This window comes from Miniopterus schreibersii (assembly GCF_964146895.1).
Source record: "Miniopterus schreibersii genome assembly, chromosome: 11".
Lineage (NCBI taxonomy): Eukaryota > Metazoa > Chordata > Mammalia > Chiroptera > Miniopteridae > Miniopterus > Miniopterus schreibersii.
The window spans coordinates 2,291,891-2,316,891 of record NC_138111.1 but is presented as its reverse complement, the minus strand read 5'-3'; the positions used below and the strand labels follow the sequence as shown (position 1 = coordinate 2,316,891).

General features: G+C 60.9%; 1 protein-coding gene across 1 annotated transcript in view; it reads right to left on the bottom strand.

Annotated features, from left to right (window-relative positions):
- HMCN2 (hemicentin 2) overlaps positions 1 to 25,001 on the bottom strand; it is a gene marked incomplete at its 5' end in the record, with an annotated part of 129,630 nt that overhangs the window by 16,324 nt on the left and 88,305 nt on the right. The window contains 30 exons of the mRNA XM_081152147.1: positions 584 to 774; positions 1,791 to 1,925; positions 2,682 to 2,895; positions 4,677 to 4,867; positions 5,606 to 5,740; positions 6,091 to 6,225; positions 6,528 to 6,635; positions 7,808 to 7,972; positions 8,769 to 8,890; positions 9,633 to 9,789; positions 10,398 to 10,525; positions 11,275 to 11,419; positions 11,505 to 11,646; positions 12,263 to 12,399; positions 12,496 to 12,577; positions 12,999 to 13,189; positions 13,734 to 14,000; positions 14,411 to 14,508; positions 14,723 to 14,906; positions 15,322 to 15,446; positions 15,532 to 15,691; positions 15,781 to 15,924; positions 17,954 to 18,085; positions 19,604 to 19,685; positions 20,319 to 20,521; positions 20,999 to 21,112; positions 21,230 to 21,391; positions 22,180 to 22,276; positions 22,980 to 23,167; positions 23,570 to 23,683. Of these exons, the coding sequence (XP_081008273.1) occupies positions 584 to 774; positions 1,791 to 1,925; positions 2,682 to 2,895; positions 4,677 to 4,867; positions 5,606 to 5,740; positions 6,091 to 6,225; positions 6,528 to 6,635; positions 7,808 to 7,972; positions 8,769 to 8,890; positions 9,633 to 9,789; positions 10,398 to 10,525; positions 11,275 to 11,419; positions 11,505 to 11,646; positions 12,263 to 12,399; positions 12,496 to 12,577; positions 12,999 to 13,189; positions 13,734 to 14,000; positions 14,411 to 14,508; positions 14,723 to 14,906; positions 15,322 to 15,446; positions 15,532 to 15,691; positions 15,781 to 15,924; positions 17,954 to 18,085; positions 19,604 to 19,685; positions 20,319 to 20,521; positions 20,999 to 21,112; positions 21,230 to 21,391; positions 22,180 to 22,276; positions 22,980 to 23,167; positions 23,570 to 23,683 (4,448 nt within the window). The remainder of the gene's footprint in view (positions 1 to 583; positions 775 to 1,790; positions 1,926 to 2,681; positions 2,896 to 4,676; positions 4,868 to 5,605; positions 5,741 to 6,090; positions 6,226 to 6,527; positions 6,636 to 7,807; positions 7,973 to 8,768; positions 8,891 to 9,632; positions 9,790 to 10,397; positions 10,526 to 11,274; positions 11,420 to 11,504; positions 11,647 to 12,262; positions 12,400 to 12,495; positions 12,578 to 12,998; positions 13,190 to 13,733; positions 14,001 to 14,410; positions 14,509 to 14,722; positions 14,907 to 15,321; positions 15,447 to 15,531; positions 15,692 to 15,780; positions 15,925 to 17,953; positions 18,086 to 19,603; positions 19,686 to 20,318; positions 20,522 to 20,998; positions 21,113 to 21,229; positions 21,392 to 22,179; positions 22,277 to 22,979; positions 23,168 to 23,569; positions 23,684 to 25,001) is intronic.

Genomic DNA, 25,001 nt, shown 5'->3' with positions numbered 1-25,001 from the left:
TGCCGTTACTGCTACTCTGCTGTGATTGTTACTCTCCAGGGACAGGCTCCCAAATGGGCAAGGCCAAGCTTGACAGGAGCGAACTGCGGATTTCTGCATGACCCTGGGACTTGGGACACAGAGGGAAGGTGAGCGGGGGCTGCCCAGTGCTTGCAAACAGCATGGAGTAGGAGTTAGGAGAGCTGGGGACGTTCCTGCCTCGCTCGGGCACTTACTGGTTGTGGGCCTCTCTGAGCCTCAGTATCTTCTTCTGTCTGCCCTGCCCCTTGGGGTTGTTGTTATTAATAACATTTACTGGCACTCCTAAATACCAGGTATGGGTCATCTCGCTGATTTCTGACTGTGACACTATGAGGGAGAAATGACCGTTAGCCCCATTGCATGGGTGGGGTAGCTGAGGCACAGAGAAGTTAAGTCACTGGCTGGAGGTCTCCCTAGTCAGGGGAGGACATCTGGGTAATGGGTAGGAACGTGCTTTGCAGACTGTGGAGGGTGATGCCAACCTAAAGAACCCTCTAAGCAATCAGGAAAGGCCTAGGGTTGTCCCGGATGTCCCCACCCAAAGCCCCAGGCCCCTCCTCGCCTCTGTCCTGCGGAGGGCCAGCGAGCCATTCTGCAGTAGGTGCCGGAGACGGCTGTCCCGCAGCGGAAGGCCATCTTTGATCCAGCGGATGTTAGGCTCTGGGTCTCCGTGGACCACACAGTCCAGGCGGATGCTGCCCCCCACAGGTTCCACCAGGTAGGAGAAGGCCTCCCCTTGAAGGACAGGAGCTTCTGCACGAAGTGACATTGGACAAAGGGTCAGAAAGGACGTTCCCTTCAGGCTCAACCTCCCACAATTCTGCCCCCAAAGTCCTGTCCCCAGGTGCCAGGGGCTGGCCCAGAATGGCTGTGTGTAGTCAATGCATCAGAGATGGCAAACGGCTCCCGTGTTTTGGGCCAAGTGAAACAGACTGGCAGTGGCCACTAGGAACCCTGCTGAGAAGGATTTGAAGCTGGGGGGGAACAGAGCGGTGATTGATTAGTGATGTCTGAGACAGGTGCAGGATTGAAGGCAATGTAATGAGTGTCATATCCTGGCTCTCTCAAGGAAAAATTACCCCAGCTGCGGAATTCCTGTTGGGGACTTTGGAAAACAAAGACCACGAGATCATTAGGACACCTCTGCTGTCTGCAGCAACCCTAAGACGTCCCTGGGCCTCATTTCGCTCAAACCTTAAACCACTCTTGGATGGCTGTACAGTTTCTGCCCTTCCCGGTTTCCTGCGGTCGACTCTACCAACAGCCGCAGCTGTTCCTGGCGCCTCAGGCTGCCATTGCCCTCAACAAGCCCATGCCGCCCATCCTGAAGCTGACCAAGTTAACGCATGGTGTCAGCAAGGGTTGCTGTGCTGCCCCTGGCTGAGGGGGTGACAGGTGGCTGGCAAGCTTCATGCATTTTTCTGCCAGAATGCCCTGGCCCCCAGGCCTGCCTCCCACACCAGCACCATCCGGCTGAGAGTAATACTGCAGGCTGACCGGTCAGATCTCAATTCTACCTGCAGCCAGGTTGTCCTGGGAGATTAAAAAGTACCGATGTTCGGGCCCTGCCCCAGGGAGACTGGGTTACTGAGTCAGGGTGGACTGTGGGCTTCAGTATTTTATAAAGTCCTAGGGGATGCTAGCGTACAGAAAGGATAGAGAATTACTTGTCCAGAGGTCAGGAGACCAGTTTCATAGATTTTCATAAAAAGACCAATAGACCGAGCTCAGCAGGTCTCAAGAGAAAAGCCACATGGCTCACGCCTCACCCTTCACGTGCACGAAGCTGACTGCCTGCACGCGGCCCACTCTGTTCTCGGCCCAGCAGACGTAGGTCCCGCTGTCCTCTCTGGTGACCGCCACCCTCTGTAGCGTGCTGCCCCCGTCCTGTTCAGACACCCCCTCTATGGCAGAGAAGAGACACCTCAGGGGGCTCTGAGCCCAGGGACCCGTGCCCTGAATGCGTAACTCAGGCCTGAGTACCCAGCAGGTGCTCAATAAAGACACAGAAGGCAGGTGGCCCTTCTCCCTAGTGGATGCCTGGCTCAGAGGAGGCACCGACCGTATTAGAAATTGTGGTCGGAGAACCTGCCTTTTCTCATTCCCAGGTCCACGCTGGGAGTTGGAAGAGTGGTCAAGGGCAGGTCTCTGGGGGCTGTGGGTCCTGCCACAGTGAATGGCCCGCCCTTGGGACCCCTGCTCCCCCCTTTTCAGATGAAGAGGCTGGGCTCCGAGAGGCTGAATCACTCACCCAAGTCCCCTCCCAGGAGGCGGTGGGATAAAGCCTTCGCACGGGTTAGGGGGACCTGAGAATATCATTCTGCAGCAACTTTTTGCATTTGAGCAATTCAGCCGCCATTTATTGAGCACCTACTATATAGCCTCCAGGCCCCGGGCCTCCCTAAACACCACCTGGGGTCAAGTGCAGAGACACCAGGGCTGAGTCTTTTTGGCAGTGGCTTCTTGCCAGGTCTGACATGTGACTGTCACATATGGCCAAACAGGGGTTTGCCCCACACCCCCTGCATAGGGCCAAGTCTGGAGACCCAGGACCCACAGCGCCGACTAACACCCTTTTCCTCCCCACTAGCTTGGGGCTCCCCCTGCTCGCCCTCCTCTGCCTCCCAGGGTCGCGGTCCCATCCACGGTCCCATCCAGACCTGTGACTGGCTGGTCGTTGACAGTCCAGCCAATGCGGGGCGTGGGGCTGCCCCGGGCCGCACAGCGAAGCCACAGCCTGTCCCCGAGGCGCAGGCTGCGGTCCCCAGGCAGGGTGGTGAAGACGGGCAGTGCCAGGATGGTGAGGTGCACACGGCGGCGGGCGCGGCCCGCGGGGTTCTCGGCCGTGCAGGTGTAGGTGCCGGCATCCCGGCTCTGTGGGCAAAGGGGGGATTGGCCTGAGAACTGCCTCCACCCCCAGCCTGGGCCCCGCAGGTGCCCGTGGAGCATCCAGCCCAGGGAGGCAAAGTGAGTTGACCACGGTCGCTCAGCCGGCACTGCCAGGGTTCCCCGCTGCGCTGCTGCGCTCCCCCATAGTTTCCATCTCCTGAGCACCTACTACGTGCCGGGCTCTGTGCTCAGGACTCACCTGTAGCAGCTCGTCCACACTCACACCATCCCTGAGGAAGCTCCCGCTTTTGGGGGCTTCTCCGAGAGGAAAGCCCCACCGTGCATTCCAGCAGGGCCGGCGCCCTCACCACGGCACCACCCGGCCTCCCATGTGGCAGGGTCTGAGGCGCCCTGACCCCCTCCAGATGCGTCTCCCAGCAGCCCCATGTCCATCTGCAGAGCAGCCCAGTTTGTCATTACGGAGCCCATAGGTGTGGATGGCGAGGGGGTTGGGGTTCCCACCTATGGCCCTGGCTCAGGTCAACATCAACATGAGGCTGAGAACCTGGGCGCAGTCTGGGGCGGCAAAGTCATGGCCGCACCCCTGCCCCATTCCGGGCTCCCTCACTGCCCTGGAGGCTAGTCCTGGGGGTCCAGGTTCAAATCTTGGTTCTGCTTGGGAACAGCGTGTCTCGGGAACACTGGGACGCTCAGAGCCTCAGTCTCTTCATCTGTACTATGGGACAGTAACGCCGATTTCCCCAGGAGCCTGGGGGGAGACTGCACAGCGCTCAGCTCAGGGCATGACAAACGGGGCGCTCCGCAGTCTCCCCACTCCCCTTGTTACTGGGAACCCCCTGCTCCGGGGCAGAGTCTCACCGCTCCCCTTGTTACTGGGATTCCCCCCTGCTCCGGGGCAGAGTCCCACTGCTCCCCTTGTTACTGGGATCCCCCCTGCTCTGGGCAGAGTCTCACTGCTCCCCTTGTTACTGGGATCCCCCCTGCTCCAGGGCAGAGTCTCACCGCTCCCCTTGTTACTGGGATTCCCCCCTGCTCCGGGGCAGAGTCCCACTGCTCCCCTTGTTACTGGGATCCCCCCTGCTCTGGGCAGAGTCTCACCGCTCCCCTTGTTACTGGGATCCCCCTGCTCCAGGCCAGGGTCTCACTGCTCCCCTTGTTACTGGGATCCCCCCTGCTCCGGGCAGAGTCTCATTGCTCCCCTTGTTACTGTGATTCTCCCCTGCTCCGGGCAGAGTCTCACCGCTCCCCTTGTTACTGGGATCCCCCTGCTCCAGGCCAGGGTCTCACTGCTCCCCTTGTTACTGGGATCCCCCCTGCTCCGGGGCAATCTCACCGTTCCCCTTGTTACTGGGATCCCCCTGCTCCAGGCCAGGGTCTCATTGCTCCCCTTGTTACTGGGATCCCCCCTGCTCCGGGCAGAGTCTCATTGCTCCCCTTGTTACTGTGATTCCCCCCTGCTCCGGGCAGAGTCTCACCGCTCCCCTTGTTACTGGGATCCCTCCTGCTCCGGGGCAGAGTCTCATTGCTCCCCTTGTTACTGTGATTCCCCCTGCTCCAGGGCAGAGTCTCACCGCTCCCCTTGTTACTGTGACTCCCCCTGCTCCGGGGCAGAGTCTCACCGCTCCCCTTGTTACTGGGATCCCCCCTGCTCCGGGGCAGAGTCTCATTGCTCCCTTTGTTACTGTGATTCCCCCCTGCTCCGGGCAGAGTCTCACTGCTCCCCTTGTTACTGTGACTCCCCCTGCTCCGGGGCAGTCTCACTGCTCCCCTTGTTACTGGGATTCCCCCTGCTCCGGGGCACTCACCTCCGAGTTCTTCACCAGCAGCCCCCCGGATGGCTGGATGCTGAACCTGCCCTCAGCGACAGGCACAGGCTGGCCATCTTTCTCCCAGGTGACGTCGGGCTCAGGACTGCCGCTGGCAGCGCAGGGCAGGAGAGTGTGGGACCCTTCAGTGGCAGACAGGTCAGGGAAGCCCATCTTGATGACGGGAGGGACTGTGGGGACAGGAGGGTCCACTTGGGGACTGGGCTGGGCTAGAGTGGGCTGCTCCGCCCTGGGGCTCTGGGCACACCCCCAGCCCCTTCCACCAACCCCCCCGGGCATAGACCAGTGCCCATGGTCTGGGCAATTGGGGGACTCGTGAGTTGGGTGAGGAGTTGTGGCAGGGTGACCAGTGTCGGGCCCTCTGGTGACCAGCAGTGATGCTCCAAGTCACAGGGCAGAGAAGCCTGCTGGCCAAGGAGCAGGGGAGGAGGCGAGGAGCTTCTGGGCTCATAGCCAAAGTCCGAGTGACCCCAGCTGTACACAGCCACCCACAGGGACAGCCACTGAGGGACAGCCCGGGGCAGGCGCTGGGGTACAGCAGGTCTGGCCCACACTGACTGTTCCCAGATACCATGCGGATTTGGGGCCAGTGACATCTCCTTTATCTCTAGAGACCGTGATTGGTCAGACTAAGGAAAGGACACGCTTGTGTGTCTGTGCAGAAGGGACAGCGTGGCTATTGCTACGGGAAAGCCAGGATGAACGAGGGACACGAGATCAGTGTCCCGGGCGGGCTGGCGAGTTGGAGGGGCCAGAGCTATTATGTGAAGCCAGGCCTGGGCATAAAATGTTCTCCCAATTCCTTCCAGACGCACAAGCGGTGCTGGGGTAGCCCCCCCCCCCCCACCTGGGCTCAGGGCTGCAGAGAAGGGAGTCCCCCGGGAGCCTCGGTCCCTCCCCGGGCCCACCTTGCACCACCAGCCGAGTTTTGCCCACGGCACTGCCTGCGCTGTTCTGGGCGATGCAGAAGTAGTTCCCGGCATCCTCTGGGCTGGCGTGGACAATCCGCAGCTGGCCGCTGGGCAGGACCTGGGTGTTCCCTCCTGGATTGGGTTGGAGGAAACGGGGGGCTGGGGGCTGGGGCCGCAGGACCCCTGAGGAGGGCGGCAGGGTGGCTTGGGCTGTTCTGTCAGATCAGGCAGCAGGTGACTCGCTGTGGTCACAGGGTGATGGGGGGACAGAGAGTGTGGAAGCTGGACCCAGAGCCCAGCCAGGCTGTCCCCTCCGACCTCCCAACCCAGCCACCGAGGGCTCAGGTCGAATCTCGGGCTCCGGGTGGTGCAAGGAGGGGGCAGGGCAGGAGGGGAAGGGGGGCAGGGGCTGTCTGGACCTCCACAGGGCTTCAGAGGCCCACTGTGCCCCCCCCCCGGCGCTGGTCCCAGTGGGGACTCACCTGCGGGGATGCTGAGCCCCTCCTTCTGCCAGGTGACGCTTGGCCGGGGGACACCCAAGGCTGTGCAGGGGAGCAGCACCTCCTCCGCCACCGAGGCCTGGACCACGCTGGGCAACGGTCGCACCACGGGAGAGGCTGCAGAGAAACAGGCCCGCGGAGGTCCCTGGGACCCCGAACCCCAGGCCCTCCGCCCAGGGGCCTCTGCGCACTGGAGAGAGGGGACTTCAGAATGAACAGGGTGTTCTGGAAACTGGCACGGAAGGCACAGGTGGGCGGGCTTTCCCCCAGGGTCCCGTGAGGGAGTGAGGTCCTAGGCAGCTCTGGGCACCTGGCAGCTGGGCCCTCACCTCCCGCTCCAGCCCCACCCACCGCCAGCTCTTTGCCTGCCCCCCTGCCCAGGGCCACGCCGTGGGAGCTGAAGGACCTGGGCACCCTACCTTGCACGGTCAGGGCCACGTGCTTGTGGGCCACACCTGCGGAGTTCTGGGCTGTGCAGGTGTAGCGGCCAGTGTGGATGGGGAGGGCCTGCCCGATTTCCAGGGCGCCTGGGGGGGGGGAAGGGGCATGAAGGGGGGAGGGGACCGGAGACAGAAGTCCTCAGGGCTGGAGCCAGCCTGTCTTCCACACCCCCAACCAGGTGTCTCTGGCCCAGGCCACTCAGCCTGCCTCCCTGCCCATCTGTCAGCAGCACGGGAAACCTGGGTTCTAGGCCTGCCTCTGCTCCCTGCCTACAGCATAACTGTGGGCAAGTCCCTCCCACTCTCAGGTCCTCAGTTTCCCCAGGTGTACAATGGGGAATCAGACAGGATGGTCTCTAGACCCCTCTGGCTGTGATGTTCCAGGATATGACACTGCCCCGCCTGGAATCCTTGGCCCACCCAGGTCTCAAAAGTTGCCTCCTCCAGGAAGCCTCCTAGATTACTGTCTCCTCTGTTCTCCCTCCTTTAGTCTCCTTTAGCCGTGGGCTCTCAGAGAACACCCTCTGCCCTTCCAAGGCCACCGGCTGCACCTGAGCAGGTAAGCGAGGTGGTCTCCCGGGCAGCCCTGAGAGCCTGCTGCGTGGGCAAGGGGAGGACACTGCAGTTCCCGCCCCAGTCCCAGACCCACGCGGGACCTCAGCTGTCACAGGCTGGGCCTCCCCATAACCACTTGTCAGAGGAAGGTTTCTATTGCTTCAGGAGAGTCTGAAAGCCACAGACCTGGCTGGCGGTTTCCAGACCTTAGGATTTCCCTAACTAACCAGTAAATACATTTCATTTCAATCCCGTAAAGTGGCCAGCTTTTATTTTGATACACAAAGACATTTTAAAAGTCACCATCTACGATTGCCTTAATTTCATAAAAGAAAGAAATGCTAAGAACAGCACGGTTTCTGCATAAAGGGCAGTCCTTCTGGTGAGAGAAAGCCGGCTGCTGAGAACTCTCAGATAGTCCCTAGTTTTCTCACTTTGCCACGAAGCAGCACTGATCTGCCAGGTGGAGTCAGGGAACCACTGAAGGTCAGCCGCGCCCTAGTGGGTGGGACTGGATACTGAGGCCCAGAGAGGGCGAGGGGTTTCTCCCAGGTCACACAGCGAGGGAACGGCAGAGCCAGGCCAAACTCGCATCTTGCTCTATCTACCGCATGGCCCCCTGGGAGCGGGAGGCTTTCGCACCCTCTGCCCAGTGTCCCTGTGTCCCCTCAGCAGCAGCTTCCCCGTGGTTCCCCCTTACTTACCCAAAGGTGAGACACGATAGCCACTCCCCCGCACTCCCAGGGGGGTGCCCGCCTTGCTCCAGGACACCACCGGGGCCGGCACGCCCGTGCTGTGGCATGTGAGGACCACGGGGGCCATCGTGGTCACAGTGAAGTCCGTCTGGTCATCGGCAATGGTGGGGGGCACTGAAACACCAGAGGGGACTAAGGCCCTGCCGAGGTGCACTGGGGAACCCGCGGGCACAGACAAGCGACGAAAGCCGTAAACAGAGACTGAGACCCTCGGTGACTACTGAAGGGCCAGGAGGGCCGGCCAGCAGAGGGAAGTCCCAGTCTCTCGCTCAGGAGTATTTTTTCCGGGCGAGGGGATAGCTGTGAACTAACTGACCCGGCCAGGCATCTCAGGGAGCTGGGAGCTGGTGGCAGCTCAGAGCAGGGGACGCGGCATTGAGCCTGAGACCTGAAGAAGCGGGTGTTGGCTGGGCGAAGGGCAAAGGGCGAAGGGCGAAGGGCAGACTGTTCACCGCAGAGGTAACAGCACGTGTGAAGGCCCAGAGTGGGAGACAAAAAGCTAAACAGCGAGGCAGGCCGTGGGGGGAGCTTAACCTGGGGGGGGTCAGGGGAGCCAGCCCACGGGGACCTTGTGGGCCCAGGTGATACCTTGCATTTTATCCTGAGGACAGTAGGCAGCAGAGAGAGTGATTTTAACCAAGGTGATCACAAGGTCGGATTTGGGTTTAGAACATTCTGGATTGGGAGAGGTCTCTCCTGCAGGCCCGCACGTGCCAGGGACTGTGCTGGAGCCAGGGTTATGACAGTGTGGGTAGGGCAGGATCAGAGAGGGCCTCCTGGAGGAGGTGTCCCGTGGAGCACGGGAGGGCTGAGAGGCAGCCAGCTCAAGTCCCTGCTGGTGAGGAGGGCACCAGGAGAGGAGGCCACTGTCCCCGTCCTGGCTTCCTCCTCTGCCCCTGCCCCAACTCACCACGGATGGTCACCTGGTACAGCCTGCGGGCCTCGCCCACCTCATTGCTCACCACACACTCAAACTGCGCTGAGTCCTGGGGGCTGGGGGCTGCGAGGAGCAGGGCATTGGAGGGCAGGAGCCTGGGACAGACAGACAGACAGATGTTGACAGATGTTGACTGCTAAGTGACTGGCCTGGCTGACCTGAGACCAGCCAGCCGTGGCCTCCCTGGGAATCTGGAAGGTGTCTTGACTATTTCCCTTTCCTGTATCTGGCCCCCAGCCCTGACTCTAGAAGTTTCCACCTCTGAAGGTCTAGTTTGGGGCGATTTTCATTTTCCTCTGTTTCTCTATTACCCTGCGTGTGTCCTACATTCGCCCTCCATGCTACCTCCTCTAATAGTAACCACACCCAGCTCCCTCATCTGACCAGCGTGGCTGCTGAACGCCGGCTGCAGCAGAGGTCTCCACGCTGTCCTGGCACCTAACGCAGCAAATGCCTGGTGAGCTAACTGGTGAACTGGCCCCTTTCATGCCCCAGAGGCCAGTTCAGGACCAGCTGCATCTGCAAAGCGGGGAGACCAAGGCTCCTGCTGGGGCCCTGATTCCAGCTCCGCCAGCATGAACTTGGGCTTCCAAAAATGTGTCTAAACCGTGACTGTCATGGTTTTAAAGGCCATGCGTTTTCTCGTCGGTTGTACGTCTCCCATGCCCCACACCCTGCCAGGCATCTCAGGTGAAGACCCTCCCGGCCGCCCGAGGCCGGGGCTTTGCTGAGCCCTGGAGCACCTTCCTGCCTCATTCCTGACCCGGGTCACCCTGTGAGCTGGGGTGCCTTCCCCACCCCGAAGCCTCAGGACACTCCCAGAAGGAGGCTCAGTACCGGTAGGCGCCCTGCTGCAGGTGGAAGTCCAGCTTCTGTCCATCCTTCCACCAGACCACGTGGGGCTTGGGGGAGCCTCTGGCCTCACAGGGCAGCGAGGCTGGGGTGTGGGCTGTCAGGGTCAGGTTGGAGGGGCTGGGGGCGATGGTGGGAGGCTCTGGGGAGAGAGCAGAGGTCAGGAGACAGCGCGCAGGATGGAGGAGGGGAGGGGTACCCACCCCACTTCCACCCACCCCAAGGAGGCAGGGAGAGGAGGCAGGAGACACTCCCCTGAGGGATCTTCCGATGGGCTCCCAAAGTTCATGTAATGGGGTCTTTGCCCACCCCGGAGGCTGGAGACCCCCAGTTACCTCTCCTGGAATAAGGCCTCCGGGGTGCCACCGCCCCCATTAGCCTGCCTGAGGCTGGGGCCCAGCAGCACGGCCTCTACCACAGTGACCGGTTGGAGCGGGGAAAGCAGGTCAGAGCGCCTGGCTTAGCGATTCTGAATCTTATCCTTTCCAGTGTTTCACATCTTGTGTGTTTATCCCTCACTCCATATAACAGCACACTACTGAGTATATGTAACATATGCATAAAAATAAATATGCGTCTTTTGAGTGTGATGCTAAAAACTTTTTACTAATGGGTTTCATGATCGAAAATATTTGGAGACCGTTGCGGTTGGCTCCTGATAGCTAGAATGACCCAGAAACTAAGCAGGACCCGGTCTAGACCCAGGGTGGATGCAGACGGCAAGGAACACACCCTCCCTCATCCACCTACCGAAGACCCGGAGGTCACGGCCTTGCCGATCGGAGCCCGCGGAGTTGGATGCCAGGCAGAGGTAGTGGCCGGCATCCTGGGCAAGGACTGGCTGGATCCTCAGGGAACCCTCGGGCAGAACCTGCAACCTGGAACCGGGGGCAGGAGACCAGGACATTAGCAAAACCCTGCGAAAGGCTGAACCCCTGATGGTGTCTCCAGCAAGACCCTCCCCTGTGCCTGCCTTTCTCAGCATGACGGTGCTAACTCAGGAATCCTGCATCTGTGAGGCTGGGGTCAGTGGGGCCACAGCCATGCACCCCCAGCCCAGCACCAAAAAGGGCAACAGAGGCTGCTTCGGGCCTCCTGTCTTCCCGCCTGGGCCCAGCCTCTCCCCGCTTTTCTGAGAATGGCCCCTGGATCTGAGAACTGCTGCTTCCCAAGGGCCATGTCTGTTCTGTGTAACCCCACCCCCAGCCACAGCGACTGGCCTGAGGAGGAACACGTCACTCAGGCTGGGCCAATGGAATTCCCTGCCCTGGGAATTTGGAACTGGGGTTCCCAGACAGCTCTCTAGGCTCCGCAGGTGTGAGCTGAGGACTCTAACTTGGGGGTCAGGGAGAGATAATTTTCTACACCTAGGAAAGAAGGTGTAGAAAATTGGCCTGAGAGAGAGGCATGAAGCCTACACACACAGAAACAGAGGTGAGCAACCAAGGGTCAAACCAGACAGACAGACAGACAGACAGCCACCACGGGTTCTCGATGCTCTTAACAAATAGGCATTCCTATCCTCGGGTTCTGAGAAGACCCACGACCTTCGGCTCCAACTGCCCACGTGGGCTTCTGTTCATAACCTGTAGAGAGGTTCCTGAGACCCTCCCCTTCCAATTCTCACCTGGGGCTCCCAAGATCAAGGGGGGCCCCGTCCTTCCGCCAACTAATGAGGGGCGGGGGTGCTCCATCCGTCTGGCAGGGCAGCAGGGCTGACTGGTTCACAGAGGCGTTCACTGCTGGTGGTCCTGGCTGGATGGTGGGCACCACTGGAGGAGGGGCACAGAGGGAGCGGGTTCCAGGAGCCTGTGGCTCTGCGGGGCTGGGCAGGGCGGGTGGGGCCAACCCACTCACTGTGGATCTCCACGCGGAAGGCCACGCTGGTGCTGCCGGCCGCGTTGCGGGCTGTGCAGCTATAGTCACCGCTGTCGGCCAGGCTCAGGGCCTGCAGCTGCAGGAACCTGCCCCGCTCTGGGAACTGGGTGTGGGCATCTGCCTGCAGACCCCCCAGGGTAGAGAGACCCATGTTAGTGCTGGGCTGGGCCAGGCCGGTCCCCAGGCACTCCCCAAAGGGGAACAAGGACAGTGGCCTCCGCCCCACTGCAGGCTGGCCTGCAGTCCAGACCTGATGCCCAGCTGAGGACCCTCCTGGGAAACAGGCTCCTGTGGGTGGGAGGGAGGGAGCACCCTGCCCCTGGAGCTCGGTCCACCAGGGAGGGTGAGGAGGGGGATCATGCTCGTATCAGGAGCTGGGACTTCCACCAGAAGGTCTACAATCCTTGGGTCCCCAGCAGCAAACTTCCCGTTTCAGGAGTGAGCACAGAGAACCTCAGTAACTGGCCCCAGGTCACACAGCCACTCAGTGGAGCTCAAAGTTATAATGGGAAGAGAGCAGGATGCACCAGAAGCCCCGCGGCAAAGTTGAGCCATGCCTCCGTGTCCGCATCCACAATATGGGTGACAATAATAATAGGGGTGGAGGACATCGGGGGGGCAGGTGTGCAAAGTGCTGGCACCGAGCAGGCCCTCAGCACCTGGATCCCATACGGTCAAGGCCTGTGGCTTGAGAGGGACAGAAGGAGGTAGCCCTGGGTCCTCAGCCTGGCACCCACCTGCAGCAGGATGCCGTCTCGGTGCCACTCAATCTCGGGGGCTGGATCCGCCTCCACAGAGCACTCCAGAACCAGCTGCCCTGGGGCCAGGCCGACCACAGAGCGGGGGCCTCGGGGCCCAATAACGTTTGGAGGGGCTGGGGGCGCAGAGAGGGCATGAGTGATGGGCCCGCCCCATTTAGGTCCCATCCTGCCTCCCTCTCTTGCCCCCTCTCCCCTCCCGACACCCCTACCTTGGACCCTGACCCGGAAGCTCTTCTCTACTTCACCAGCAGGGTTTTGGGCCAGGCAAGTGTACAGCCCATCATGGCCCACCTGGGGATGGAGCAGGGTAAGCAGCTGCCCTGGCCCCAGCCTGCCCACCTCCTGGCCTGGTTTCCTTCCTTCACGGCTAACGAACCTGCTGTGTCTGCCATCCCACTTTCCAACCAACCTATTCCCCTCTCTGGGATGTTTCCTCTCTAACTCCATATCACTCTTGCTTTAGGGCTAGGGCAAGCCTGCCTCCTCCAGGAAGTCCCCCCTGACTGCACCAGCCCTCCTCTGGTTACATGGTTTTCTGCATCAGCCTTGGCTCTGACCGGGCTGGGAGCTCCTGAGGGCAAGGCTCAGGTGGGTCATTTCCACATCCTTACTCCACAAACAGGAGGAGCTCAGCCAAACCTTGCCAGGTGCTGCTGGGTCCCCCTCTCCTCCCGTCCCCCAGACTCCTCCACAGCAGGCGAGATAGCAGCACCTGCACAGCCTCCACCCGGAACAGCTGCCCAGCCCCTTTGCTGTCCTCCTGACTGCTCAGGGCCTGCCCGTCCTTATGCCAGGTGATGTTGGGCGAGGGGGTGCCCCGGGCATCACAGCGAAGCTCTAACGGGGCACCAGGGGTCAGCGACAGCTCTGCAGCCTGGCCCGAGTCCTGGATGTTGGGGGGATCTACAAAACACCGCCTCCTGGGTCAGCTGTGGGGCCATCATGAGAGCAGCAGGAGCTGGGGTTCATCCCCTCCCCTGCCATCCTGGTGCTGACAACGGACAGAGCAGCCAGAGCCACAAGCAGGCAGGGGGTGTGTGTGTGGGGGGGGCTCCTAAGAACAGGAGAAACCATGGCCCACCTGCCTCGGACAATTATTTCTGCTTTAAAACCAACAAGGACACAGTAGGAGGGGCCGGCACAACTGACACACGTTTCTAACATATAATGCCACTTGAAAGATCTTGAGCTTGAGACTTGGGACTCCGCTCCCACCGAGTTCAGTGGCTCTTGCCCCAGTTTTACGTGGTTTGGGGGGATAAAACTGAGGAGCGCAGCCCCAGGAGGAAGCATCCCAGCTGCCTGCGCCCCCAGCCCAGCTCCAGGCCTCTGGGGCGCTCACCCCCATCCCCCCAGGGGCCCAGCCTCCCCTCCCTGGCCCAGGGAAGCTAGTGCTGGGGGCTGGGGGCTGGGGGCTGGGGGCTGGGGGCTGGGGGCGACGACCCACCCATCACTGTTAGCCGGAAATGCCTCCTCGCTTCCCCCGCCTCGCTCACTGCCACGCAGGAGTAGGTCCCCGCATCCCCCTCTCCGGCTGTCTCCAGCTGCAGGCCGGGCCCCTGTTCAAGGCTCTGGGGGAACAAGGGCTCCCCATCCTTCATCCATGATATTAGCGGCAGGGGGTTGCCCCGGGCTTCACAGGGGAGGACCACCGGGGAGCCACGGACCACGGCCACGTTGTTCTGGAACTCCGCCGGCTCCAGGACAGGGGGCACTGTGCAGGGCAAAGAGCGGGCACGAGTCATTTCATTCCATGCCAAGTGGCCCTCACCCCTGTTCCTAGACAATCCCTTCTCATCTCCGATCCTCAGCTTAGACCTCACCTCCTCCAGGAAGCCTTCCCTGAGCCTGAGGCCAGGGGAATCTCTGCTCCCACAACACCCTGTCCTTCCCCTAGTAGCACTAGTCCCCTGGAATTGTGGCTATCTCGTTACAGAGCTGTGTCCTTCACTGACTTCCTGGTGGCAGGGGCCACCTCCGCTTACTGCTGTACCCCAGTGCCTGGCAAGGCCCGGGCACACCCCAGTGTCCGATGACTTGTGAGATGGACAAATGAGACCGAGCCATCACGTCTGCTCGCAGGGCCTTCATTCTTACCCCCCAGGCCAAGGCCCCGCTCCCTACCGTGCACCTGCAGCGTGAAGTTTCTGTGGGCCACGCCGGCTGGGCTCGCAGCCACACAGGTGAAGACGCCGGAGTCTGCCAGCTGCACCTGGGTAATCCTGGACCCCTCGAGGAAAGGGAGAGAGAGGGAGGCGGGCTCTGAGACGCAGACTTGGACAGGTCCAGCCTCTGCTTAAACCCCTTTTCGGGCTCGGTGAGTGCGTGTTGCCCCTCACTCTGAAAGCCGTCTGCGTGGGTTAACAAGCCTGAGCTGCCAGAGGCGCGTCCGGGGCCTGCGATCCACTGGCCCGCGGGCCAGGGCTGCTCCCTCACCTGAGGACGCGGCCCGAGCCGTGCAGGTGGGTGCGCTGGGACAGTGGCAGGGGCAGGCCGTCCTTGAGCCAGCTCACGCGAATGGGCGGGGAGCCCCGCACGGGACACGCCATAGTCACCAGCTCCCCAGCCCTGCGCACCAGGGGCCCCACGCCCTCGGTCCCCTGCTCAATGGTGGGAGGCACTGGGGGTGGAAAGAGAAAAAAAGAAGCCATGAGGGAGTCTGGGGAGGAATTCTGGGGAAGGCAGGGTCTTCTCCCAAGGAGGTTCCGGGAGGCGGTGACAATGCCTGGACTTCTGCCACATCCTCCCTGGGAAGCAACGAAGGCTACGGCCGGGACACTGTCTCACCCCCACGCCTGCCCTGCCCAGTGGCTGCCATCTCATCCTGACTCTCCCGCGCGCCTCTGGTCTGAGGACAGGGCAGAGGCCCAGAGAGGCCACCCGTGGCCGGCCTCACAGTGCCTGAGGCTTGAGCCAGGTCTCCTGAGTCCCACGCTCGCGTCAGCCTCCAGGTGCCTGGGGAGGCCCCACGGTGGCCAGGTTGCTGCAGCCCTGGGACGGAGGGGCGGCCCCCTCTCCTCGCCCTCGCTGCTCACCCAGCACGGTCACGGTGTGCAGCCTGGCGTCCTCCCCGGCCGCGTTGTGGGCCACGCAGGTGTAGGCGCCCGAGTCCGAGGCCAGCAGGCCCTTCAGCACTAGGGAGCCGCCGTCCAGGTAGAACCTGGCCGGGCGGGGAGAGCCGAGGGGTGCGTGAGGGTCCGGAGGCTCTGCCGCCCGGGGTGGGGAGGGCACAGGCGTGGCCTTACCGGAGGTGGGGGCCCGCGCCCTGGCCCAGCGGGCGGCCGTCCTTCAGCCAGGCCACCTCGGGCGGTGGCTGCCCATCAGCCTCGCAGTCCAGCTGCACCTGCTGTCCCTCCAGGACGCTGTGCTCCTGCGTGGCGCCCGAGCTCCGGATCCGGGGGGCCACTGCAGCAGGGGCTGCAGTGAGGCCCGGGGTGGTGGCAGGGGCTGGCGTGAGGGTGGGACACAGGGAAGGGTGCAGGGTAAAAACATACCCAGTACATCCACGGCGAAGTCCTTGCGGGCCTCAGCCTGGGCGTTCTCGGCCACACACGTGTAGGTGCCCGCCTGGGCTGGCTGCAGGCGACTCAGCTGGAGGCGGCCCCCCCGGGAGACCACACCATGGGCCACGCTGCTCTCTGTGAACAGAGGGCGAGCCGGGCTGTCACCTGCAAGGACCCACCACCCCAGGTGCTGCCTCTGGGCCCAGGCGCAAAAGTCACGTGACTCCCTAAGAAGGTGTCCCTCCCCCATACTCACAAAGCTGGCAAGACTCCAGTAATCCTTGACTCACCCACCCCTTTCTAGTGCTCATAGGGAAACTGAGGCCCAGCCAGAGGCAGGGCCTCCTGCCATCTACGTCATGACCTCTCTCAGCCTGGTCTTTATTCTGTTCCTACACCCCCCCACACCTTCCCTCCAGCTCCACCTGCACCCTCCCACTGATCAAGGCTTCCGGTCAAGCTGAACCAGCCCCTCAGTGACCCCAATGCAGGTCAGCCAGGGGCTCCACTCAGCCGCACCCCCACCCCAGCCTCTAATGCCACCCCCGTCCAGCTGCGCCTCTGCCCCGAAGCCTTCTCTAACTGCGCCAGCCCAGCCTGACCCGTCCTCGCCCACATCATCTGTCCAGCCAGCCTTTCAACACAAAACTGAGCAACTGATACATGTCCAGCTGTGAGCCTGGGAACCAAGGATGAATGGAACAGTCCCTGTCCCTGAGGAGCTCACAATGCACCAGGGACTGGGAAACAGGCCCCGTCCTGGGCGGCTGCGCCTGTGAAGCCCCTGATGGAGCCAGGAGCAATCAGGCAGGCCTTCTGGAGGAGGTGTCTCAGCTGAGGCTCGAAGGTGAGTATGAATCAGCCAGGTGAAAGTGGAGGTGGGCAGGGGGGTCTGGGGTGGGTGTTTCAGGGAGCAAGCACCGTGTGCTAAGAGCTGGAGGGAAGAGAGAACAGGGCCCGGGGCGATCCCGAGGCCCACTCGTCCATGAATGCCCACAGTGCACTCGCCATCACAGCCAAAGGCGGAAACCACCCAGCTGCCCATCCACTGACGCGTGGATAAAGGAAATGTGACATGTCCACAAGATGGAACATTCAGCCATAAAAAAGAACGGGACAAATGATTTAATTTAACCTAAAAAAATGAATGAAGAACTGACACACGCTACAACATGAATGAACCTGGAAAACGTGATGCTGAGCAGAGGAGCCAGTCACAGGCCACATGCTGGGTGACTGAAACGTACAGAAGAGGGAACTATAGAGACAGACAGCAGATTAGTGACTGTGTAGGGCTGGGGGGAGGGGGAAATGGGGAGTGAAGGGAAATGGGTATGGGGTTTCCTTTAGGGTGATAAAAATGTCTTAAAATTAATTGTGAGGCCCTGGCTGGTTTGGCTCAGTGGTTAGAGCGTCGGCCCAAGGACTGAAGGGTCCTGGGTTTGATTCCAGCCAGGGGCACGTACCTCGGTTGCAGGCTCCATCCCTTCCTGATCAGCTTGTGAGCAGGAGACCACCGATGTTTCTCTCTCTCTCTCCCTCCCTTCCACTCTCTCGGAAAAGCAATGGAAAAAAATATCCTTGGGTGACGGTTAAAAATAATAATAATAAAATTAATTGTGGGGATGGCTTGCGAATCTACTAAAGCAATTGAATTATACGTTTTATTTTTTTTAATTATCATTTTTTTACATGTTTTTATTGATTTCAGAGAGAGGAAGGGAGAGAGAGACAGAAACATCAATGATGAGAGAGTTGTCACTGATCGGCTGCCTCCTGCATGCCCCCTACTGGGCATGTGCCCTGGCCGGGACTTGAACCTGGCCCGGGAGGGACAGTGGTGGCTGGAACGGGGAGGGTTGTGGGTGGACAGCAGGAGGTTGGCACCAGAGGTGTTTACCAGCCAACAAGACCAGAGAGCTGCTGACTGATGGGCCAGGACGAAGCTGAGTTACTGGAGGAGGAGCCAACGCCAGGCCCGGGGGGGCTGGCGGGGCCCTTGGCACCCACCCCGCACTTCCATCTTGGGAGCTGACTACAGGCACAAACACAGGAGCCTTGGAGTCCCCACAAGTATGGTTTCCGATGTTTGCCTTTCACTGTCATTTCATTAAAGAAAGGAATATTGAGCCCTAAAAAGATAAGAAGGATCCAGGGCACTCACCAACAGGCATTCTGTCCTTCAGCCAAGTGACGGTGGGGGCAGGGACCCCAGTCACGTCACAGGTCAGGACCAGGGGGCTCCCAGCCACCTGGCTCACTGTCTCCGTCTTGGGGTTCTCAAATGTTGGGGGCACTGCAGGAGATAAGCCATATTCCCAGAGTCTTAGGGCTCTGTCCTCCCCCCCTTCCTCTCAGGCAGACCAGGGGTGCTCGAGAAAGCCCTTCCCTGTGGCTAGGAGTTGACTCTGCCACTGATGGAGATAGGAGCTGTTTTATTCACAAATAGAGCCAGCAGCTGGATGTTTCAAAGCATCTACAGAGCAGAGTCCAGGAGGGGTCCACTTAGCCCGAGGATGGTAAGTGCATGGCTCATGCACCTGCAGGTCTTAGCCTGTGCCAGGACAGACATCACTAATCAATCCCAGCACTCTCCTGCTCAGCCAGAGGAAGTTACGCACCCCAGGCAGCCACTGCTAGTGGAACAAAGATGGCTATGCTGATGAAAATACCTTTGCCCTCAGGGACCAGACATTCCCTGCTGCCCACTGTTCATCAAGGTAGCTGTCAGGAGAAGGGGCTGTGAGCTTTGAACAGCAAGCATCATACCAATAGTTTTTAACAGTGGCATTCAATATGGCTTCAGGGTTGGATCCTTCCACTACTCCCCTCATTGGGATGCTACTGCTTTGCCATTTCTGGCAATAGCTGGTGTCCACCCAACTTGTCCGCTCTATCTTGCACAGCAATCTTAGCTGAGCACATGGTTGCTCAAGTAGAAACTACATTTCCCAGCTTCCTTTGCAGCCTACTGTGCCTGGCTACCTGAGTTCTCACCAAATGGGATACAAGCAGAGGTAACAATTCTACTTCTACTCTTTTCTGCTTCCCATGGGCTGGGACAGGAGGCAATGTGTCCCAATTTCAACCACATGGACAGGGACAATACCCTAGGGGACAGGAGAGCAACAACATGGAAAGATCCTGGGTCCCTAAGTTTCCACATGGAGCCCAGCTACCTCTAGTATAGATACTAACCTCTGTGTTTATGGATGTGAAAGGTAAATTTCTCTCTCACTTAATCCACTGTATTTTGGGGTCTTTTTTACACAACTGAGTTTATACGCTAACTGACAAAACATCTGACCCTGGGAAAATCTGGCCAAGCCTTCATCCCTTGCTTACCTAGCCAGCTCCAACAGGCTCCCCTTCGTCCAGCTAGAGCCACACCCAATCAAATGCTATCTATGTTCCATCCTTGGGCTGATGGGAGAGGGCCCTCAGGGTTCAAGATGGAGGTGACATGGCCCTAGGCCATCCCAGTGTCTAATCTCTGAGGGATCCCGTCTCAGTGCTCACAGGCCAGGCCCCGTGCCCAGCACTTTACAGGCATGAGTGCTTCCTGTATGCCTCATAGGCAGGTACTGCTTTTAGATTCTTTTACAGAAAATAAACCTGAGGCTCAGAGGGACAGTCATTCTACTGAGCCCCCCACAGTAAGTCCTATTCCAATCCTGCTCTTTTCAATTCCAGATCTTGTCCCCTCAACACTCAGCAACCCCACTCCTTTCCAGCCACTGCCCTTCCCATCCTTGGCAGCCCCGTGTGCTACTAAGGATCCCATGGCAAGGCTCGCAGGCTGGTCCCCGCTTACCCTGGACAGTGAGGACGAATGTCTGCATGGCCTCTCCAGCCCCATTGCTGACCTTACAGCTGTACACACCTTTATCTGACACCTGGGACAGAGAGAGCACAGGTTGGTAACAGTGTGCATGGGGCTGGGGATATTTTGGGGAAAACATCCAGGTCCCAGAATTCCCCAAATATGCTGGTCCTGCGTGGGGAGTCGAGACCTGACCCTTGACCTTTTCTAAGAGCCTCAAGAAGAGGGCCCCTGGAAGGTGAGTGCACAGGCCCCAGACCCCTACCCCCTCCTGGGCATGCGTGTCCTGTGGGAAAAGGCCCCTCACTGTGGGAGGAACTGAGCCAGGAGGGAGGAGCCCAGGATGTTTTTCCAGAGAAGCAGCAAACATCCAACAAACATGGTGAATGTTTGATCCATGCCAGGTAGGGTGGGTAAAACTGATTCCCAGGGAGTCATAACCAGAAGGGCCTGGAAAAAGCTTCCAGATCCTGGGGAAACTGGGGCAGGCACAGAGAAAGGACCTGCTCAAGGTCATTTTGTGAGTCAAGCGGAGCCCTGTGCTCCTCCCACTCCCCAGCCCCAGAGGCTGCCAGTCAAACTCGGCTTGGGGTCTTGCAGGCTGAGGAGGCAGCAGCCCCCACACCCTGCCGCACAGCCGCCCACCAACACCAGGAGGTGGCATTGCATGGCCTCCCACAGCTGCCCACGCCCCGGAGTCGCTCACCTGGGTGTCCAGGATCTCCAGCCTCTGCCCACCCTGCAGAGCCAGGGTCCGCTGTGCCAGGACCAGGGGCTGCCCGTCCTTGTACCAGGTCACGGCTGGCTCGGGGAATGAGTCTGTCTCACAGCTCAGAACGGCCTTGTCCCCTGCCCTCACCGAGAACGCATCCTGGGGGCCACCAGGAGCCTGCCTGAAGGTGGGGGGAACTGGGGCAGGAGACAAGCAGAGTAAGGAGCTGTGCCTTTCCTGTGTCCTTCCTGGCCCCAGCTTAGGTAAGTACCCATGGAGGCCCCAGGGCCCCTGTCCCTGCAGTAAACCAATGTAGAAGCCCCCACCGCCCTCTGTAAGCCCACAGGACCTGGCAAGGTGTCTGACACACAGTAGGTGATCACACAAATGAATGAACCAGCCCATGGCTAGAGAGAACCTTCCACTGAATGCTGGCCAGCATTTCCCCAAGAGGATCCTGAAGGCCAGGAGGCCTGAAACAGGCTCCGTGCCGAGACCCTTGGCTGAGTTTCAAACCAAATGCATCCAACTCTGCAGACCCCGACCCTAACCACCATGCTGCTGGAGGCCACCCCTGCAGGGCTCCGGATCCCGGGCTCCCCAGGGACCCTCCTGGCTGAGGGCTGACTGAAGGAGCTGGGGACGGCGCAGGCAGGGGGACAGGCAGGACGCACCCAGCACGCGAAGCCGCACCAGTTTCTGGTCTCGGCCGGCAGCGTTGAGGGCCTCGCACAGGTACGTCCCGGCGTCTGATGGCTGTGCCCGGGCCAGCTGCAGCGTGTGAGTGCCTGCGGGGGGCCTGGGGAGTCAGCCCCCGGCACCAGCAAAGGGGTTGGCCCCTAACGCCCTCCCAGGTTCCCAGGCCAGTCCCCACAGAGCTGGACCCCAAGCCTCAGTTTACCCACCCGGCAGCAGGAAGACATCTTCTCCCAGGGAGAGGGCGCGGCTGTCCTTGTACCAGGTGACCTCGGGGCTCGGGTGAGCATGGACGTCGCAGGGGAGGGAGACGCTGCTGTTGAGGGTGACCGTGACCTGCTCCGAGGTCAAGCCTGCGATGTGTGGCGGGGCTGTCCCCGTGGCCACCAAGATAAAGAAAGACACTTGAGAAGGCTCCCGGCAGGGGAGCCGAGAGCTACAGGTGAAACTCGGGGTCTTGCAAGCTCCCCTTCCCCTGGGCACAGAGCCAAACAACGGTGTGCGGTAGCCCGTTTGTCATAACTGTCGCAGATGAGAGCACGGGGGTGTGGAGACCAGAGAGGGAGAGTCACTTTCCCAAGGCCACTCAGCTGGTCTGTGGCAGAGCCAAATATCAATTCAGATTTGAGTCCTAGACCTTGAGGGCTCAGTGCTGTCATCCCTCTGTTCCTCAGGCCACAGCTGCCTCACATCTGGAGCCGAGCTCACAGCCACTGAGGTGCATGGGTCACAAGAATGTGGAGGTCAAACGGGCCAGCTCTGGGGCAGTGACCCCCACTGGGCGACCTCTCCGAGTGTCTCCATGGCTGCGCTGAGAGATCGGGCTGACCTCCTACCTCTGCCGGGAGGAGTCAGCCCTGTGCCAGGTGAGTGCTTAGTAATGGTGCTGTGAGGCTCGGATGAGCCGCCCCCTGACCATCTCCAAAGTTGCTTAACATCACCTGGGGATGGGCCTCAGGGATCACGGTCCCCCCGATGCTCTCTGTACTGGGATGTGGCTGGTGCCAGGCCAGGATCCCTGACCTCGGGGCCTAGGGCACAGGAAGCCCCTCGGCGTGTCTGCCTGCGCTGCACGGTGAATTCACGGGGCGGGTGCAGCGGGCCCGAGCACCAGCCCTCCTGGGCTGGGGAACCCAGGGGCCTGCCCCGCCCAGCTCACCTTGCACCCTGAGTGTGAACAGCTTCTCCACGGAGCCAGCCTGGTTCTCGGCAACACACATGTAGCTGGCAGCGTCGGCCACCTCTGCCGTGGAAACCTGCGGGCGCAGAGAGACGGTGCCTGGGAGATGCCACGGGCCTGACGGCTGTGGGCCCCCTCCCCAGGGACCACTGGGAGGGACCCCCCCACCACACCAGGCACAGCGGGCACCAGGAGGAGCCCCTCAGGCCACCTTAGTCTACATGGAGCAGTGCTTAAGGGCACCACGGATGGCACCACCCCCATGTCCATCTCGGGCTCTCTGTGACATTCAGGAGGGTAGTGCGAGGCCGGGCTAGGTGATTCCCTGTGGCACACGAGATGGTGGCGACATCCTCCCCAGCCCCGAGGAGGGCTGCTCTGTGCTGTGCTGGGCTCCAGGAGTCCAGGAGAGCTGTGTCTAGATACTGGGTGGCCGAGGGTGCAGCCCAAGGTCCCAGGTGCCGGGCACAGCCCTGTGTCAGGCGGCATTCGCACGGAAGGCCCTGTGCTGTGCTGGCTCGAGGTGTGGCGTTCACGTGCATCTTTTCCAGACATCGGCAGAATTTCTAGGCGCTGTGTGCAGCCCTGTGCCTAGCAGCAGGGCACGTTGTGGGGGTTGAAACACATAATCTGGTGGGTTGAATGAAATCCCAGGTGCTCCCGCCTGCTCTCAGGCGAGGAGCCTCATCTGGCACAGATGACAACAGCTCCTGGGTCCCCAAAGCAGCGCTGAGCCGCAGCAGCTGCGGCCCTTAGCCCAAAGCGGGGGACGCCCTGACCTGCAAGACTTGCCCGTCCTCCAGGACCTGCAGCCGCGGGCTCGGGGAGAAGGGCAGCCCGTTCTGGAGCCACGAGATGGTGGGCACGGGGTTGCCCAGGGCTGGACACTGAAGGCGGACAGTGCTGCTGGCATTGACGGTCACCTCCTCCACCAGCTCCTCTGTGTCACCCAGGATCACAGGCGGGGCTGGGGTGGGGGAGAGGAGAGTGAGGGGTGGGCAGCCTCCCTGGGAAAAGCCCCTCAGGGTGGGGGTCGACGGGGAGGTGACAGCAGTGCTTGGTGCCAGGCGCTGGCTGAGACTCCTGTGCCTTACTCGCCAAGCCCTCCCAAGCCCTGGCGCAGCTAAGGAATCCGGGGCACAGAGAGGGCTGTGAGTTGCTCAAGGTCGCACAGCTGGGAAGCAGCTCACCTGGACTTTGAACCCAGTCCTGTCTGGATTCAGAGCTCGAGCTCATAACTCTACATCAGCGACCTCCAAGAACTGCCGGGCAGAGCATGCTCGCCCCCGGGCCCCTTCAGGGGAGGCCCTCGGGGGCCTGCAGACCCGAGGCGCCCCCGCCCCGCCCCGCCCCCAGGCCGGCCACTCACTCAGCACTGCCAGCTCGTAGTGCAGCCAGTCCTCGCCCACCTCGTTGGCGGCCCTGCACGAGTACCTCCCAGCATCCTCCGCGCGTACCAGGGGGATCTGCAGGACCCGGCCTCCTGCGGGGACGGGTGACAGAGGCCTGAGCAAAGGCAAGGAAGCCTGCTCCTTCCTCTGGACGGACCTAGGACACATCCCTCTCCCCCACCTGCCACTTCACCTGTGACGTGGAGAGAATCTGCCTGCCCCGCCCAGCCCGCGGGGCCAGGGGATTAAATAGAGCTCAGTGAGGCTGCTGTGTGCCGGCCTGGCCAGCACGTCCCTGCTCTCTGACTGGGTGCTGTAAACACCCCCATCTCACAGATGGAAAAACTGAGCACCCAGCAGTGCTGAGCCCAGCTCCTCGATGAGGGCAGAGGCTCTTAGGAGGCAAAGAGGCAGCTCTGGGCTGCGGTGGTTGGGGGTGGGGGTTGCCGGGGGTGTCACCTGGGACCCGCTGTGATCTAGAGCCAGCCAAGGCCAGACCCAGGCATCTTTGGGGGGCTGGAGCTGGTCTCGAGCAGGGCCCAAGTGAGGGTCACTGTGTGCTCACATTCTGGGTTGGGGGCTCACTGGCCTAGGCTGTGGGGGGCTTGTGACCAGGGTTGGAACCAGGGGCTCATTACATGCAGAGCCAGGGGACAGCATCGTGACTGAGGAGGGAGTGGCCACAGTTGGGGTCACTCCTGTGTGAGGTTAATCCATGTGCTCAGGACTGGGAGTCAGCGGCCAGGGTCAGAGGTCAGTGGCGGGGTTGAAGGTTTATGGCTAGTACTGGGGGGTCAGGGCTGTGGCCAGGGCTCAGCATGTGACTGAGCTCACTATGTACGCAGGACTGGGGTCAGTGTCCAGGTCGGAGGGCAGGTGAAGGGATCATCCCAGGGGTTTCTGACAGGAGCCAACAGCTTTCAGTGAGCGTGACCTCCCGCAGATCTCCGAGAGGCCACCTTCTTTTGCAAGAGCCAAAGTACAAACCCTGGAATGACCCTGCTCATCAGCACCCCGGCACCCACCTCCTCTCTCCTCCCTCCCCCACCAGCCCCACTGGCCGAGCCTGGCGAGACACAGGGCGAAGCCTAAGCCGGGAGACCCCCGAGTCCCGGGCATGAGACGCCACAGGGATCTGGGCCTGGGTTCTCCCAGCTCTGCCTACCCCAGGGCGGGGCAGCCTCCAGGGAAGCCAGGCATTTCCAAGCCCTATGTCAGAGCCTTTTCATTCAAAATCCTCCACACAAAAAAATACTCTAAAATAAAAGGGTTGTTTTGCCCTGGCCGGTTTGGCTCAGTGGTTAGAGCGTCGGACTGAAGGGTCCCGGGTTCAATTCAGGCCAAGGGCACATGCCTCATTGCAGGCTCCATCCTCGGCCCTGGTCGGGGCTCATGTGGGAGGCAATCAAT